Genomic DNA, 14,427 nt, shown 5'->3' on the forward strand with positions numbered 1-14,427 from the left:
TTATTATTATTTGAGACTTTATTACATCCGGGTCCTCGCTGCAGTCCGCCGCGTTTCTGTAGCCTATTAGCAGCTAACCACTGTCAGCTAGCTTCCCTCCTTCCTTTCCTTCCGCCCGGCTCGCCGCTTGTGGGAGGGGGGCAGAGAAACGGGCTGACCGCAGCTCGGCTATTCGCCTGTCGCTCGGACACCGCCGACGTACGCCGCGTAAATGCCGGATTGACGCAGGTCCACGACGCGGGGGCAGCTTCTAGTCGATACCGTTCGGCGACACCCTCCCTCCGCAGCCCGCGAAATGGACACGGAACAGCGTTGAAAAGTGTGCGTTTGTCAAGCTAAGTAGCTAGCGGCTAAGCCCCGAGCTCCCCGCCTCGCTGAACCCTCCCCAACCCTCCGCTAGCCAGTTGACGGCAGCTCGGCTCGCCTCTCTCGGTGCGGCGCGCTTGCCCGTCACCTCATCCCCCACCACCAAAGAAAATGAAGAAGTTCAACATTCGTAAGGTGCTGGACGGCTTGACGGCGGCGTCTTCGTCCTCGGCCGCGCACACTGGGGCCGCCAAGGAGAATGACGCCGTCCCGGAGAGCCTGCAGTCGGAGCATTTTCAGCTTTGCAAGGTGCCGTATTTCTCCCTCCGTCTCCTGGAGTGACAGCTAGCTGCCTCCGAGTGTGTGTGGGGGGGGGGACATTTGGACTCTTAAATGAACTCGAGTCCGTCCGTTGATTTTGTGTGTGATGGCGGGCTGCCAAAGTGCGTGTTTGCGCCGCACTGACTTGTCGCCCCCGGCTGACTTTTTTTCAGCCCCGGCTAGCTTGCCGGGCTCGTCGGTTCGCTAAGCCGGCCTGCGGTGCTTCATGTTCGCCTAGTTGAAAGTCGACTTTGCGCTACGCAGTGGTGGTCTTGTGAGGACAGAAAGAAAAATGCAATTCCTAATTCACATCAACTCATGACGCTACATGCCTACTTATGGTTACTGTTATTTTATTTAATTGCTGATATTGGTAACTAATTGGCTTTTTAGTGGTCAATTCATTTGCATGTTGTCCTTGTGCTTGCAATATACAAAGAGGCACGTTTTGCGCATTATGTACTTTATTTACATCTGGTTGCACGCAATTTTTATATGTTAAATTTGAGTGAAAAGAGCAAAATGTTTTTAAGCCTGCCGACTTTGTCAATTGGATCACAAACGTTGATTCCAAAGCGGATAACATTTTCAATTTATACAACCGTCATCTCACAAATAGAAGAAAACAAGTTATACAAGATATCATTTTCATACTTGGACACCGCACACTCGTGGCAGGAAAAAATAACCGATTTTGTTTTGGATAATATGTTAGGGAGGATGTGTTCTTGTAATTGTGGAATGTTAATCCAGTTACTGCCGGGTGGCAAATGTTCACATTTCCCATCCAAAACACAGACCCAGCCTGGGCACTTCCCTCAGGACCAGTCTGCCACTCGTCCAATGTCTCTGGCAATAAAGACAAGAAAATGCCACCTGAAAATATTTTTTTTTTTTATTTCCTGGTAGGAAGTATAGTTTATTGGTACAGTCACTCTCAGGCCGTAACAAAAAAGCCAATATAATTTTTTTTTTGGCACAAGTCACATGTTTGATTTTCATTAAGGCGGATTCTGATTTCTCAACATAACTCTTCAAACCTTTGGATTTGTCTGCCGCTCAGGGAATCCCTTCTCTGATTGGCTGACAGCGCAACGACACGGACTTCCTCGTTGAAGACCTGTCCGCTCGCTTGTTTGTCTACACGTGTTGCGCAGTTGACTGCCAATTTTTGAGCAGGCTTGGCCAATTCTTACGTCAAATCAATCAGTTGCTTTGAGGGTTGCGGCGGAAAGATTTTGTGATGAAGAAAATGTCAGTTTAAAGGTTGCAGGTGAAACGAGCAAATCGTAAATCAAGCGCTGGTTTTTATTTGAAGGCCATATCGCTCGGCTCGAGGTCCCAATAATATTTATCACGAGGCAGATGACCGCTTGTTGTCTCTGGTTGCAATTGTGCTTTGTCTTTCTCCCAGACTGTGCGTCATGGCTTCCCGCATCAGCCGTCCTCCATGGCCTTCGACCCCGTGCAGAAAATCTTGGCTGTCGGGACACTTAACGGAGCTTTGAGGCTGTATCCTTTTATGTTTTTAACCTGTGTCAAGATGACAAGACGGGGACAGAAAGTGACTCGGCGCTTTTTTGTTCACACTTATTATCACCCGGATGTGTCGTCGGGTTCCTTCAGGAGAGGCGTCTTGTTTGTCTGGAGCGTCTCCTCTTGCGCTGTTTGCAGAAGGTGTTATTTTTTTCTTCTTTGCTGAGGCCTAATGAGTCCGTGCCGCCTTTTTCATCTCCAGGTCCAAAGCAGACAGACACCAGGTCGTGCGGGCAGATGGTTGTTGGCGAGACCGAGCTAAACGGGAGTCATAGCCGAAATCACGGCAGTAAACAAGATAGACGCGGGGCTCCCCTGCCCGTTTGATTTATTGCGCAATTTGTTTGGAAAGCGGCCACTTCGATGGGCGCCACTTGCTTAGTGATCAATGTGAGATGATACGGCAATGTTTTTTTTTGTTTTTTTATGAAATAAATGAATCGATTTGAATTTAGGGGAAAAAGTGTGATGATTTTAGAGCAGTTTGTACCTGTAGGCCTAAATATGTCTAAAATGGCAGTAAATTTGTGGACTTTACAAGAGGAAAAAAAAAAAAGCGTCAGCCTTTGCGTGTGGTTTTCTTAACCAAGCCAACCCGCAGCTTCGGCCGCGCAGGTGTAGAGTGTTACTGCCAACATGAAAGTGGCGCCGGCGTCATCCAGCTCCAATTTCTCATCAACGAGGTTTGGATTTAGTTTTTAACACTTGCACGTTCTAGTCACCTTTGACCTTTTTTTCCTTTTTCTTTTTCTCAGGGGGCACTCGTGAGCGCCTTAGCTGATGATAGCATCCACCTGTGGAACCTGAGGCAAAAGATTCCCGCCATCCTGCATTCGCTCAAATTCAGCAGGGAGAGGTACAGTAAGATGTGTGTGTGTGAGACGATAACAATATGGATGCCAGTATCCTGTCCATCGCTGGGATAATTATAGCCCGTTTCATTAGCAAGAACCGTAGCGAGGCCTTTGTAATTCAATCTGGGTCAGACTCGCTTGCTGATCATTTGGTGCTGAAAATCGGAGTATATTTAAGGCATATTTACCACAAGGTCTCCGTCCCGCAGAATCACGTACTGCCACCTGCCCTTCCAGAGCAAGTGGCTTTACATCGGCACGGAACGAGGCAACATCCACATCGTCAACGTGGAATCCTTCACCCTCTCAGGCTACGTCATCATGTGGAACAAAGCCATCGAACTGTGAGTTCCGCTTCCTCCATCTTTTTTTATTTTTAATTTTTTTTTTTTAATTTTTTTTTTAAGCTCTCTGGTCGGTGATATCGGAGCATAAGTTGCCATTTGAGTAAAAAATCAAATGATATCGGTCATCCTAAAAATTACAAAAAGAAGATGCAGATGATTGCAGCTTTTAACTTCCTGTACTTGTTCTTCTCGTTTCCTCTTAAGTGCTTGGTCGCTTACACGAGTCAAGCGATGACGCTCGACTCGCAAGTTCTTCTCTTTTCAAAACAGGAAATAATCAGTCTGTCGTTGTGGTTAAAAACGTACAGGAAATGTTTTTGTTTTGAGTTCAAGTGCGACTGAACAGAGTCACTCCTTATTTACCAGAACCTTGTGTCAAATTGCGATGATCACTGAGTGGCTTTGCTGTCGGACATCCTTGGACACGCCCCCCCCCCCTCGCCGCTGCTGTTTTTGCCATATCGATTCATCAGTGCCAATGAGTTCATTAGCCAGTCGCGCCAGACCGCCGCACTCGCAGCCGGCCACACTTTTCTCTTAGCCCAGACGCACGCTTCTTTCCGCTCTCTGTTTCCACGGTGATGCAATGGCCCCACTCCATAATCTCTCCCGGACCCTCATGTGACCCTGTCCTCTCTCTCTCTCTCTCTTCCTCCCTCCTCCATTTTGTTTTTTTACCCCGCTCAGGGTAATAACACTAATCACGGCATGCGATGACTTAAGTTTTCTTGTCAGTCACAGTGTTCCCTTTTAATGTCGTGTTAGCCGCATGCTAATGGTGAGAACGCGACGACGGCTAACCGTAGACACCTTGTTTTTCTTTCCTCCCTTTTAACCGCCGCACAGATCCACCAAGACACACCCAGGGCCTGTAGTGCACATCAGTGATAACCCCATGGACGAAGGAAAGGTAATAGCCGCTGCCAATGGATGTTTTTGCGCGGCAATGAGACGAGGAAATGTCATTCATTCATCAAAGCGGTTATTCTCACGAGGGTCAAAAATTCTGCTCTCTTCTCGTGTGATCTCGAGCCAGTTGTGTGTGTGTGTTTGTGTCTGTGTGTTCTTGTCACTAAAGCTCCTCATTGGATTTGAGTGCGGCGTGGTGGTGTTGTGGGACCTCAAGTCCAAAAAAGCTGACTACCGCTACAACTATGATGAGGTAAGGAAGTTTTTTTTCACTTCCGCCTTAGCGGTGTTGCCCAACACCTCAGCAAAACCAGAAATGCAAGGAAACACTTCACGTGGTGAAGATTGTCAGTGTCATTTTTGAAGCATGTTAACTAAACCACAGCAGCTTGGATTATGTTAATCATGTCTGAACACTTCATTAGCTTAAGTCACATTGTGACCAAGAAAAGCCCTGCAGGCTAATAAATTTATGATTTATATTTTAAGACCATATTACCCAGCATTACTAAGACACAATTTACACGTGGGTGAGATGAGATGAGATGAGCTGACGCAAGAAAAAAATCTTTCATAATCATTCCATGGACACCAATAATGTCCCCAATGTCGTTTTGGCCAATTTAGCATCGTTGTGAGGGTGTGGAGGAAACGGGAAGGAGGAAGAAGACACATTTTCATTGATGTTATGCAACTCTCATACGTCGGCACGCACAAACACACGAGGTCTCGATCACACGCTCACGACAGCTAGCACAATGCTAATGTAGCCGACTCGATCAGCATTGACAGGAGCTGATCGCGTCTGAAAAATAACCCAGCCGGAATATTGAATTGTAACCATTCCATGCCGATCCCACCCACCGTGCGCCATTTACGCTTGCAGGCCATCCACTCGGTCGATTGGCACCACGAGGGCAAGCAGTTCGTCTGCAGCCACTCCGATGGCACTCTGACCACTTGGAACATTCGAACCCCTGCCAAGCCGACGCAGATCATCACGCCGCATGGTAGGCACAGTTACAAACACACACACTGGTGCCTGGACTTGTCTCACGTTTCCATTTGAAACTAGGAAAGCAGCCCAAGGATGGCAAAAAGCCAGAGCCGTGCAAGCCCATCCTGAAGGTGGAGTACAAAACCACACGGGCTGGGTAAGTGACCGGACTTTTCACCTTCTGTCCTTTTCTTATGAGTGTTTTATTTTGTTATGGCTTTTTTAAATTCAGTTATTTGTAATCAGTTTTCAAAGTTTGCTTGCTTATTTTTTTTTACATTTTTTATTTATGTATTTATTTGCATAGTATATTTGACCAACGCAAGACGGAGGAAAAGGTCAATCAGTATTTTGTAATAAACAGCAATCCAATAAAGATTGTTGACCTCCCTCCCTCTGTTTCTCTCCGCAACCCCCAGAGACCCGTTTATGGTTCTGTCCGGCGGTCTGTCCTACGACACGGTGGGCCGGAGAGCCTGTCTGACGGTGATGCACGGCAAGAGCACCGCCGTCCTGGAGATGGACTTCCCCATCGTGGATTTCCTCACACTGTGCGAGACGCCGTATCCCAACGGTGAGCCTCGAATTGCCGACCGTGCACCGGTATCGCTTGCCTTTGCTTGATGCTTTGTTCTTGCTTTTTTAGATTTTCAGGAGCCGTACGCTGTGGTGGTCCTCCTGGAGCGGGATTTAGTGGTCATCGACCTCGGACAGATCGGCTACCCGATATTCGAGAATCCCTACCCCCTAAGCATCCACGAGTCCCCGGTGACCTGCTGCGAGTACTTTGCCGACTGCCCCGCCGAACTCATTCCCGCACTTTACTCAGTGGGCAGCCGACAGAAGAGGCAAGGCTACAGCAAGAAGGTGGGATTTCAGTCCGGACTTAGACTTTCCTCATCATGCACGCGCTCACGGATTGATTTATTGATTCTAGGATTGGCCCATCAACGGGGGAAACTGGGGACAAGGCACGCAAAGTTACCCTGAGATCGTCATCACCGGGTGAGGAATTACTGACAAATTGTTGGATAGAAACCCGAAGCTCTTCATTCATGTTTATGCTTTCCCTCCCAAAACAGACACGCTGACGGCACTATCAAATTTTGGGATGCTTCTGCGTGTAAGTAGACAAATTCGCCTTGACATTTTTTGTCACCGTCGCCACGGCAACGCTCCAACGTCCCTCGTCTCGCCGCAGTGATGCTCCAAGTGCTGTACAAGCTGAAGACGGCCAAGGTGTTCGAGAGAGCCCGCGGCAAGGAAGAGAAAGCCAACACGGACATCGTGGACGAGGATCCCTTCGCTATCCAGACGCTGTGCTGGTGCCCCGAGAGCAGGATGCTGTGCGTGGCCGGCGTGTCGGCGCACGTCATCGTCTACCGCTTCAGCAAGCAGGAAGCCGCCGCCGCCAACGTGCAGGTTTGTTTTCCCATCACGTGGCTCGTATCAATTCCAATTTCACAACCCACAAAAAATAATCATGCTAAATAACAAGCCGTCGGACAAACACCAAAATCAAATGACCCATTTGTTTCTTTTAGCCCTTCCGTTTTGAAAGAAAATCCATTCAATCTTCCATTTTCTCGTAGCTCTTAGAGGTACGCATGCAATGCGAGCTGAGTGACACCGACTTGCCCGACACCGGCGGCGAGCAGACCCCCGCGCAGGCTTCCTCGGTGCCCCCCAGCCCCCAGGAGGGCGACGCCCCCGCCACAGCCTCCACTCAACCCTCCGCCGGCGGAAACGGCAGCAATCCTTCGTCGGACGGGCAGCGAGACAACATGCCCTGCCTTCAGTAGGGAGAAAATGGATTGATTGAATGCACTTGCATGGCAACTTTAATGACGCTAACATTAGCATCGCTTGCTTTCAGGGTGCGCGGCTCCCCCCTGAAGCAGTCTCCGGGCTACCAGGTGGAGCTGGTGGTGCAGCTGGTGTGGGTGAGCGGGGAACCTCCTCAGCCGATCACCAGCTTGGCCATCAACTCTTCATACGGACTGTGAGTAAACTAGAAAGTCGGAGAGATATGGCTCTGGATGAAATTTCAGACGGATCCAAAAATGCACCGCAACGTTTTGATTTGTTGTGTTTTCAGGGTGGTGTTTGGTAACAGCAACGGCATGGCAGTGGTGGACTACCTCCAGAAAACGCTGCTGCTCAACCTCGGCACGTCAGAGCTGTACGGCGCGTCGGAGCCTTACCAGAGGCAGCCTTGCTCCCCGCGCAAAGCCCGCCAGCCCTCCGGAGGTTAGACATTTTGTTTGCTCTTTTGCTTTGTCACCGGTGTAACTGTTCCATAAGTAATATGATCTTCAAAATGTCTTATCGGGTTGCTGCACCGCGATACGACAAGGTAACACCATTGGCTTGTGTGGTCTCTTGGTTAAGATGTCCCGGCGGCAGGCAAGTCTTTCATGTCCAGACTTTCTCTGGTGTATTGCGAGTCTGTGAAAAGGCTGCGCTCGTCTCACTTCAGTAAGTCAAGACGCCAGTCGGGCAGTTGATGTGCAATAGATGTAGCCGCCCGTAAATCCTCACGTAGCTCTGCCAACTCTAGTCACTCTGTCCTTGGTCAAAGTCGACAGGAAGAACATAGCTCAACAGCACACAATGGCGGGAGGGAGAGATCCGGAGTTTGTCTTGATTTGCTGATTTGATTCTTATGTTGTTGTTGTTTTTCTTGCTCCTCCACAGCGCTGTGCGATTCCAGTGACGGGCCCAACGCCGCAGAGGAACGCTGCAAGTCTCCCAACTCAGGTGAGCTGATGTCTTCTGGGCTTTGAGCGTCTGTTTGTGTGTGTGTGTGTGTGTGTGTGTGTGTGAGTGTTTGAATTTGCTGTCCTTCACATAGGATCCACCTCGCCCTGCAATTCTGATGATGAGCGCAAAGCCAAGTTTATAAAAAAGGGTACTGTGTGTATGAGCGTCTTTGTCCATGCGAGCGCTCTTTTTTTTTTTTATCAATTTCTCTGCGTTGTGTTGGTCCGTCGCTACGTGACAATGTCTCTCCCTGTCAACTGTTTCCAGTGAAGTACAAAAGCAGGCGCTTTTCCAAGACGGTTGCCAATGACTTTGGTACTGTATCAGTCACACGCGTGTGCATATGTGTGAGTGTGTTTGGCCCGTGTTGCTTTCTCTCTCTCGTGATTGGCGGCCTGCTAACACGCAGCCTCCTCTTGTGACAATGAGCGTAAAGGTGTGAAATCAAAATGTGTTCCTCCCCACCCCACTACTAATGACAACGGTGACTCCCCCACGCATGATCTTTTTCCTTCAGATTTTCTGTGCAGTTTAGCCTGCTGGGGTTTTTCCTTTGACGTCAAAACTCGGAAATCAAGCTGCTTCAAGCTTCTGAATATTTGTCTGAATGAGCAGTTTTGTGATCGGAGGGCTGCCGTAGTGCCGACACACTAACCGTTTGGCTTCTTCCTTCTTTCTCCTTGTCGAGTTCTTTAACGTGTAATCGGCGTGTTTTCTGGGTGTTTTTCCATCTCGACGGGCTTTTTGATTGGTTGCGAGCGCAAAGTGTGGCGGTACGATGCAAACCAGCGACAATTTAGTGGTTTGACAAGTTCACGGCGTAAACTCGATAAAGACTTCATATTCTCAGGTCGTCAACGACGGAAGAGTTTGCTGTATGTCGTATCGCCACGCTTTTGCTCTCGTTCTGTCAAACTAAAATTGTCTTTCCTTCCAAAACATTGTCTTTATCTTCCCCACGTCAAGTGTTTCCCTCTCAAGAGGCGTCTTGTGTTTGTGTTTCAGCTAGGATGTCGCGGAAAATTAGCTCGTCTAATGAGCAAAAACCAAACACGGGTAAGCCTGAACTGTTAACGATTTTGTCCCCCCCCCCCCACCCACTCTCTTTTTATTTGAAATTTGAGCATTAAGCAATGTAAGGTGGTATATATGTGTGTGTGTGTGTGACGGCCAGAGTGCCATTCCAGCCCGTCCAGGAAACGCTTTTATTACACCCACACCGGCACGTCCACATCCAGCCGCAAGAGCGTGAAGTTGGCTTTCCCCACAGCAAACTCAGACCACAACATGAGTGAGTGCATCGGTGCCTGAGCTCCGATAAACCGGCTCAAGGCGGCCCACCTGTTTCTCGCCACAAGGGGGCGGGCTTCCCTTCTCACGTGGTGGTGCTTTTGGGTTTGGAGACTGCTCAACTGGATTTTTTTTTCACGGATTGGCTTGGTGGTGCTCTTATGTGAACGCTCCTGCAGATTCCTTACATCGTGTTTTTTTTTTAAAAATATTTTTTATTGCCACTCAACATGGCAGCAAAGGAAGCATTCCAGTTTCTTGGTTTGTCCAACGTTGTCTGTCAATGTCTTTGTTGGGGTAAAAAAAGTACCAGTGGTCTCGGTGTTTGGTATCGGTGACTCCTCACAAATCGAGCAATGACAACCTACTTATTTCTCACTTCTCACTTCTTCTCTCCCAAATGACCTTCCGTCCTAAAATAACAGATGGATCTCTAAAAGGCGCTTTGTGTTTTTCCAATCCAGATTCCAAGGACAACTCGTTCAGCCGTTCACGCAGCTCCAGCGTGACCAGCATCGACAGAGAGTCCCGCGAGGCCGTCTGCGCCCTCTGCTTCTGCGAGACCTTCCCCAGGAAGTCGGCCGACGGCGTGCCCGGCCCCTGTGTGCTGGTGGGCACCAGCCAGGGCTCCGTCATGTTGCTGGCCATCAGCCTGCCTCCCGGCGACGACCAGAGGCTCATTCAGCCAGTCGGGATCTCCTCCTGCGGTAATCTGCTAGACAAAATTTTATGGAAAGCTGTTTCTCCGTCTACGTTCAATGTGATGTCAATACCATACGTTGGCATTTGAAGGGACGGTGGCCAGACTCAAAGGAGGCATCTTAACAATGGCCCTGCTGGACGCCGCCGGAGCGGCGCTGCCCGCCTCCTACGAGCCATGGTACGATCCCAACGCCTCGGACGAGGAGAAGGAGAAAGAGAGGAGCCGGTGGCGCCGGCCAGCGTCGCCACCTTCGTCGCAGGAGGGTCACGACTCGCAGTTTGCCGTCCTGTGCTCGGAGAAGCAGGCCAAGGTGGTGGCCATGCCGTCCCAGACTCGAGTCCACAAACACAACATCACCGAGTCCTCCTTCGTGCTGAGGGCCGACGTTGTGCAGATGGCCGGAGCCAACTGCATCGCCTGCTTTTGTGCCAACGGACACATCATGACGCTCAGGTTGAGAAACAAAACAAAAAAAAGTTTCCCTCTGAGGTCCCGCCTGTGTCTCAACGCTTTTATATGCAGCTTGCCGAGTCTGCGGCCCCTCCTGGACGTCAACTACCTGCCCCTGACGGATATGCGGATAGCGCGGACCTTTTGCTTCTCAAATCTGGGGCAGGCTCTGTACCTCACCTCGCCCACGGAGGTGCAGAGGATCACCTACAGCCAGGAGACATGTGACAACCTGCAGGTACCGTCCATCGCTGCACTTCATTTTATTTATCAAATGGAATTCAAAAATATTGAATTGAACTTGCCTCAAGCTCAAGAGTGAAACGAACATGTTGCGTCCCCTTCTTAGGAGATGCTGAGTGAGTTGTTCACACCAGTGGAGACCCCAGAAGCTCCCAACCGAGGTTTCTTCAAAGGCCTCTTTGGTGGAGGAGCTCAGTCTCTGGATCGGGAAGATCTCTGTGAGTGATTAAAACGGCCACGTTAATCTAAAAAAAAAAATACCCGCACTTTTTTTTTAAGATCCCGTTTTCCCTCCTCCACCGTCAGTCGGCGAAACAGCGTCCGGAAAGGCTCCTCGCAGCCTGGCCCAGCACATCCCCGGCCCGGGCAACATGGAAGGCATGAAGGGCGCGGCGTCGGGCGTGGTGGGCGACCTGGCCCGCGCGCGGGTAGCGCTGGACGAGCGAGGCCAGAAGCTGGGCGAGCTGGAGGAAAGGACGGCCGCCATGATGTCTAGTGCCGAATCCTTCTCCAAGCACGCTCATGACGTAATCCACTTGTTGTATTTTTTAAGATAAAATAAGATAAAAATAACATTTTGGGTCATGATGTTTTTTTTTTTTTTTTTTTTTACTTTCAGATGATGCTAAAGTACAAAGATAAGAAGTGGTACCAGCTCTGATGATGGCGGGCAACGCCTGGATGAGGACTGGGGACTCTGTAATCGCACACACACACACATGCGCGTTAATATGGCTGAGGAGCTGCAGATCCTTTGTCATCCTTATCTAATTCTCACGTGAGGAGAAGGTTCTCCTGAGCTGTTTGGAATTGCGTTTATTATTATTATTTTTGCATTGCCTCGCTGGCCGAAGGACCGCAGTTTTGGACCTAAATGAGGAGGAGAAGTCTGACGATTGCATTCTGTGACCTCTCACCCCCATCTTTTAAGTCCAATCATCAAAGTTTGTCGGCGTCTGTCTGAAGGATTGGGTCTTTCTTTGTCTTTTGTGTGAGGAAACGGCCATTTTGAAGCACTTAGGAATATGAAGCGGGAGCTGATCAACCTCCGAGCAAATAAGGGCTGGTAGCTACTTCATCTTGTCAAAAAAAAAAAAAAAAAAAAAAAAAGGTTGTCACCTATCTTTGATTTTAATTTTGGTTATTTATCGGGACATGGAAGAAGTTTATTCGGGCATGGTGGAAGTTTATTCTGGAGACACATCATTGATTTGAAGGACAGAGAAGTTGATTAATATTGCTGGACACATCATACATTGATTAAATTATTTATCAGAGCACTCTAAAAGCTACTTAATCATTTATCATGATGCAAAAATGTTGTTTTAAGTTTGTTTGATTATCATGATATATGGAAATTGTTATTTATCAGGACACGCAAGACGTTTATGAGGTGATTTAATAAGATGTTGGTTCGCCGGGCATTACTTTGTATTAATTATGAAATAATTGCACACAATTTTCCGGAGATGTTGAGTTCGCACCAAAGTCTCTTTCACATCTGAGAAATAGCCTGACCTTTTTTAATTTAATTCAATATCCTCCCCCCCACTTAATCCGTCATGCTGAAAAGAATACCTCATTTCCGTCCATCTATTAGGCAGAATTCTTGGAAATGCTGACAATTTTTTTCAGATTTGCGTCAACTTGCCATGTAGTACACTGGAAATAGGCCTGACGCTCTTGACTGTATTTGCAGGGCTTTTATGTGAGAGGAATTCAATTGCGGAAATGTATCTTTTGATTTCAGCTACCGTTTTCACTCTGGTGTGATAACGGTTGGCGAGCTTTGTTGTTTTTCTTGTCGGGTTTATTACTACTTGTGTTATTTACGATTGCTCCACAGGCGGTCGTTTTGAATCAGCCTTTGTTCTCTTTTCTGCCTTTGCCGACGCGTCCATGCTAAGCTAGCTGTTTAGCCACGTGTTAGCGAGGATACATATATTCAGGGACGTGTGTATGTATGAAGCCTATATTTACAACTTTGCTTTTTCCTGACTCTTCTTTGAGCTGCTATTTGCATATGTTTTTGTTTGTTTTGTGTGCGCGCTTGTCGCTGCCAAATAATTGTAAATAAGAAAACAGCTCAAATTTGATGAGATATTCTGGCCATCTTCCTTTTCTGTGTAACACCAAAGAGATTAATTTCATGATTTTGAGTATTATTTATTGCCCATATTGTTGGCCCGTATATTTGGTGCAATAGGTTGGGGGAAAGTTGCAGAAACATGACAACACTGTTTGCATTTATTTTTTCATCTATTTGCTCCAAAAAAAAAATTGTTTAGTTGACATATTTCATGAAGTAGCGCTCAACCGATGAATGATGGATTGGCCGGCCAACCTTACTGGCCGCCGATATTAGCTCTTTAAAAATCAGCAAAAATTGGCCACATTTTTTTTGCATGTATTTTTTTTCTAAATTTTTGCTGATTGTTTTTGCTTCCTTAAAACAGATTAAAATATAAAACTAAGATAATTATATGGATGCAATGACTCTGTATTTTTTTTTCTCGCCTAATCAGACACCCCAAAAAAAAGACTTAAATTTAGTCCGTGAAACAGGACAAAGCAACAAAGCTTTTTTTTTTTGGTTGTTCCCCCCCGCCCCACGCTTTTTATGTGTAAAAACGTTCCTCACGCCAAATACGACACAAAAGAAGCGCAATTTGAAAGCCACTGAGTACAAGCAGCAGCCATGTGATGTGCGTTTTGCACTATTTTTTCTACTCTTTTTGTTGTTTTTTTGTGAGAGGACCAAAACACGTCAGAATCTATCTATGCTTGTCTCTCTATCTATATGTCATTTGCCAACCTGTGTCGTTTGCTTATCATCAGGTTTGTTTTTTCAGGATCATACATATACAGGTTTGTGTGTGTGTGTGTGTGTGTGTGTGTGTGACCATATTCCAAAGGAGTACCTTTAAATTTCATTATTTAGGATGGAATGCCTCAACTTTGAGCTTTGTATTTTTTTTTTTTCTTGTCTTTCTCTCTCACACACACACACGTACGTCTTTTTTGCTCCCACCTTTTGTGGCCTCGTCTTTTCTAGTGCTTCGGGATACCACAAAGCGGGGCCCAAATAAAACGGGGCTGCCCATAATATCTCTTCGCACATCGACAGATGCATGTTTACAAACGCGTATTATCTCGACATTTGTATTTACTCACAATAAAAACTCAACGAGATGTTTACATTGGACGGCGTGTACGTGCGCGTGTGATTATTTTTTTTTTTTCCTGGCTTTTGCAAACGCGCTGCTGCATAAAGGCTTTTGCTTGGCTTTACAGCACTGTGCAATGGTGGGTGGGGGTCTTGATTCCAAGCCCACTCGTCCATCCATCATACATCTTGATCGTCTGTCTCTCTGTCTTCTGGGATGAATATCTGTGGAGTTGCAGTATTTTCTCATTTTTGTACAGTTTTATTAAAGATGAATTTCCCATGGATGTCCCGACTTAATCTGCTGCCACAAACAATTACACTGTAGATATAACTGTGCAATGTAAAATAAATGTTAAAAAAAAAAAAAAAACTAGTGATGCTCTCTTTATTGTTTTTCTTTTTGGGGAAAAAAATACAATCGCTTGATGTTACATTTTTCATATTCATATTTAATGTATTTGGAGTTTTGTTACATGTGTTCTTTTATTGCAGATTGTATTATAATCGTATAAATCAATTTAATGTGCTTGTTTTGTATT

At 47.1% G+C, this 14,427-nt stretch overlaps 1 protein-coding gene across 7 annotated transcripts; it reads left to right on the top strand.

Moving 5' to 3' along the window:
* Positions 1-57: 57 nt before the first annotated feature.
* On the top strand, positions 58-13,933 carry stxbp5b (syntaxin binding protein 5b (tomosyn)). Of its 7 annotated transcripts, XM_085931724.1 has the most exons (28): positions 58-615; positions 2,042-2,139; positions 2,765-2,846; positions 2,919-3,019; positions 3,227-3,361; positions 4,211-4,274; positions 4,443-4,526; positions 5,160-5,283; positions 5,349-5,427; positions 5,690-5,844; positions 5,917-6,137; positions 6,208-6,275; positions 6,353-6,393; positions 6,472-6,692; positions 6,863-7,068; positions 7,147-7,272; positions 7,369-7,520; positions 7,968-8,030; positions 8,125-8,181; positions 8,301-8,348; positions 9,039-9,089; positions 9,208-9,324; positions 9,788-10,030; positions 10,116-10,479; positions 10,549-10,714; positions 10,826-10,937; positions 11,026-11,246; positions 11,339-13,933. In XM_085931724.1, exons 1-28 carry the CDS (start codon positions 478-480, stop codon positions 11,378-11,380), a joined length of 3,579 nt encoding a protein of 1,192 aa, XP_085787850.1. In that variant the 5' UTR covers positions 58-477; the 3' UTR covers positions 11,381-13,933. The 7 variants fall into 7 exon arrangements, with proteins under 7 accessions (XP_085787850.1, XP_085787855.1, XP_085787851.1 ...); XM_085931729.1 differs by lacking the exon at positions 9,208-9,324; XM_085931725.1 differs by lacking the exon at positions 8,301-8,348.
* Positions 13,934-14,427: the final 494 nt, after the last annotated feature.

This window comes from Syngnathus leptorhynchus, chromosome 15 (assembly GCF_054491065.1).
Source record: "Syngnathus leptorhynchus isolate UIUO chromosome 15, UIUO_Slep, whole genome shotgun sequence".
NCBI classification, from domain to species: domain Eukaryota; kingdom Metazoa; phylum Chordata; class Actinopteri; order Syngnathiformes; family Syngnathidae; genus Syngnathus; species Syngnathus leptorhynchus.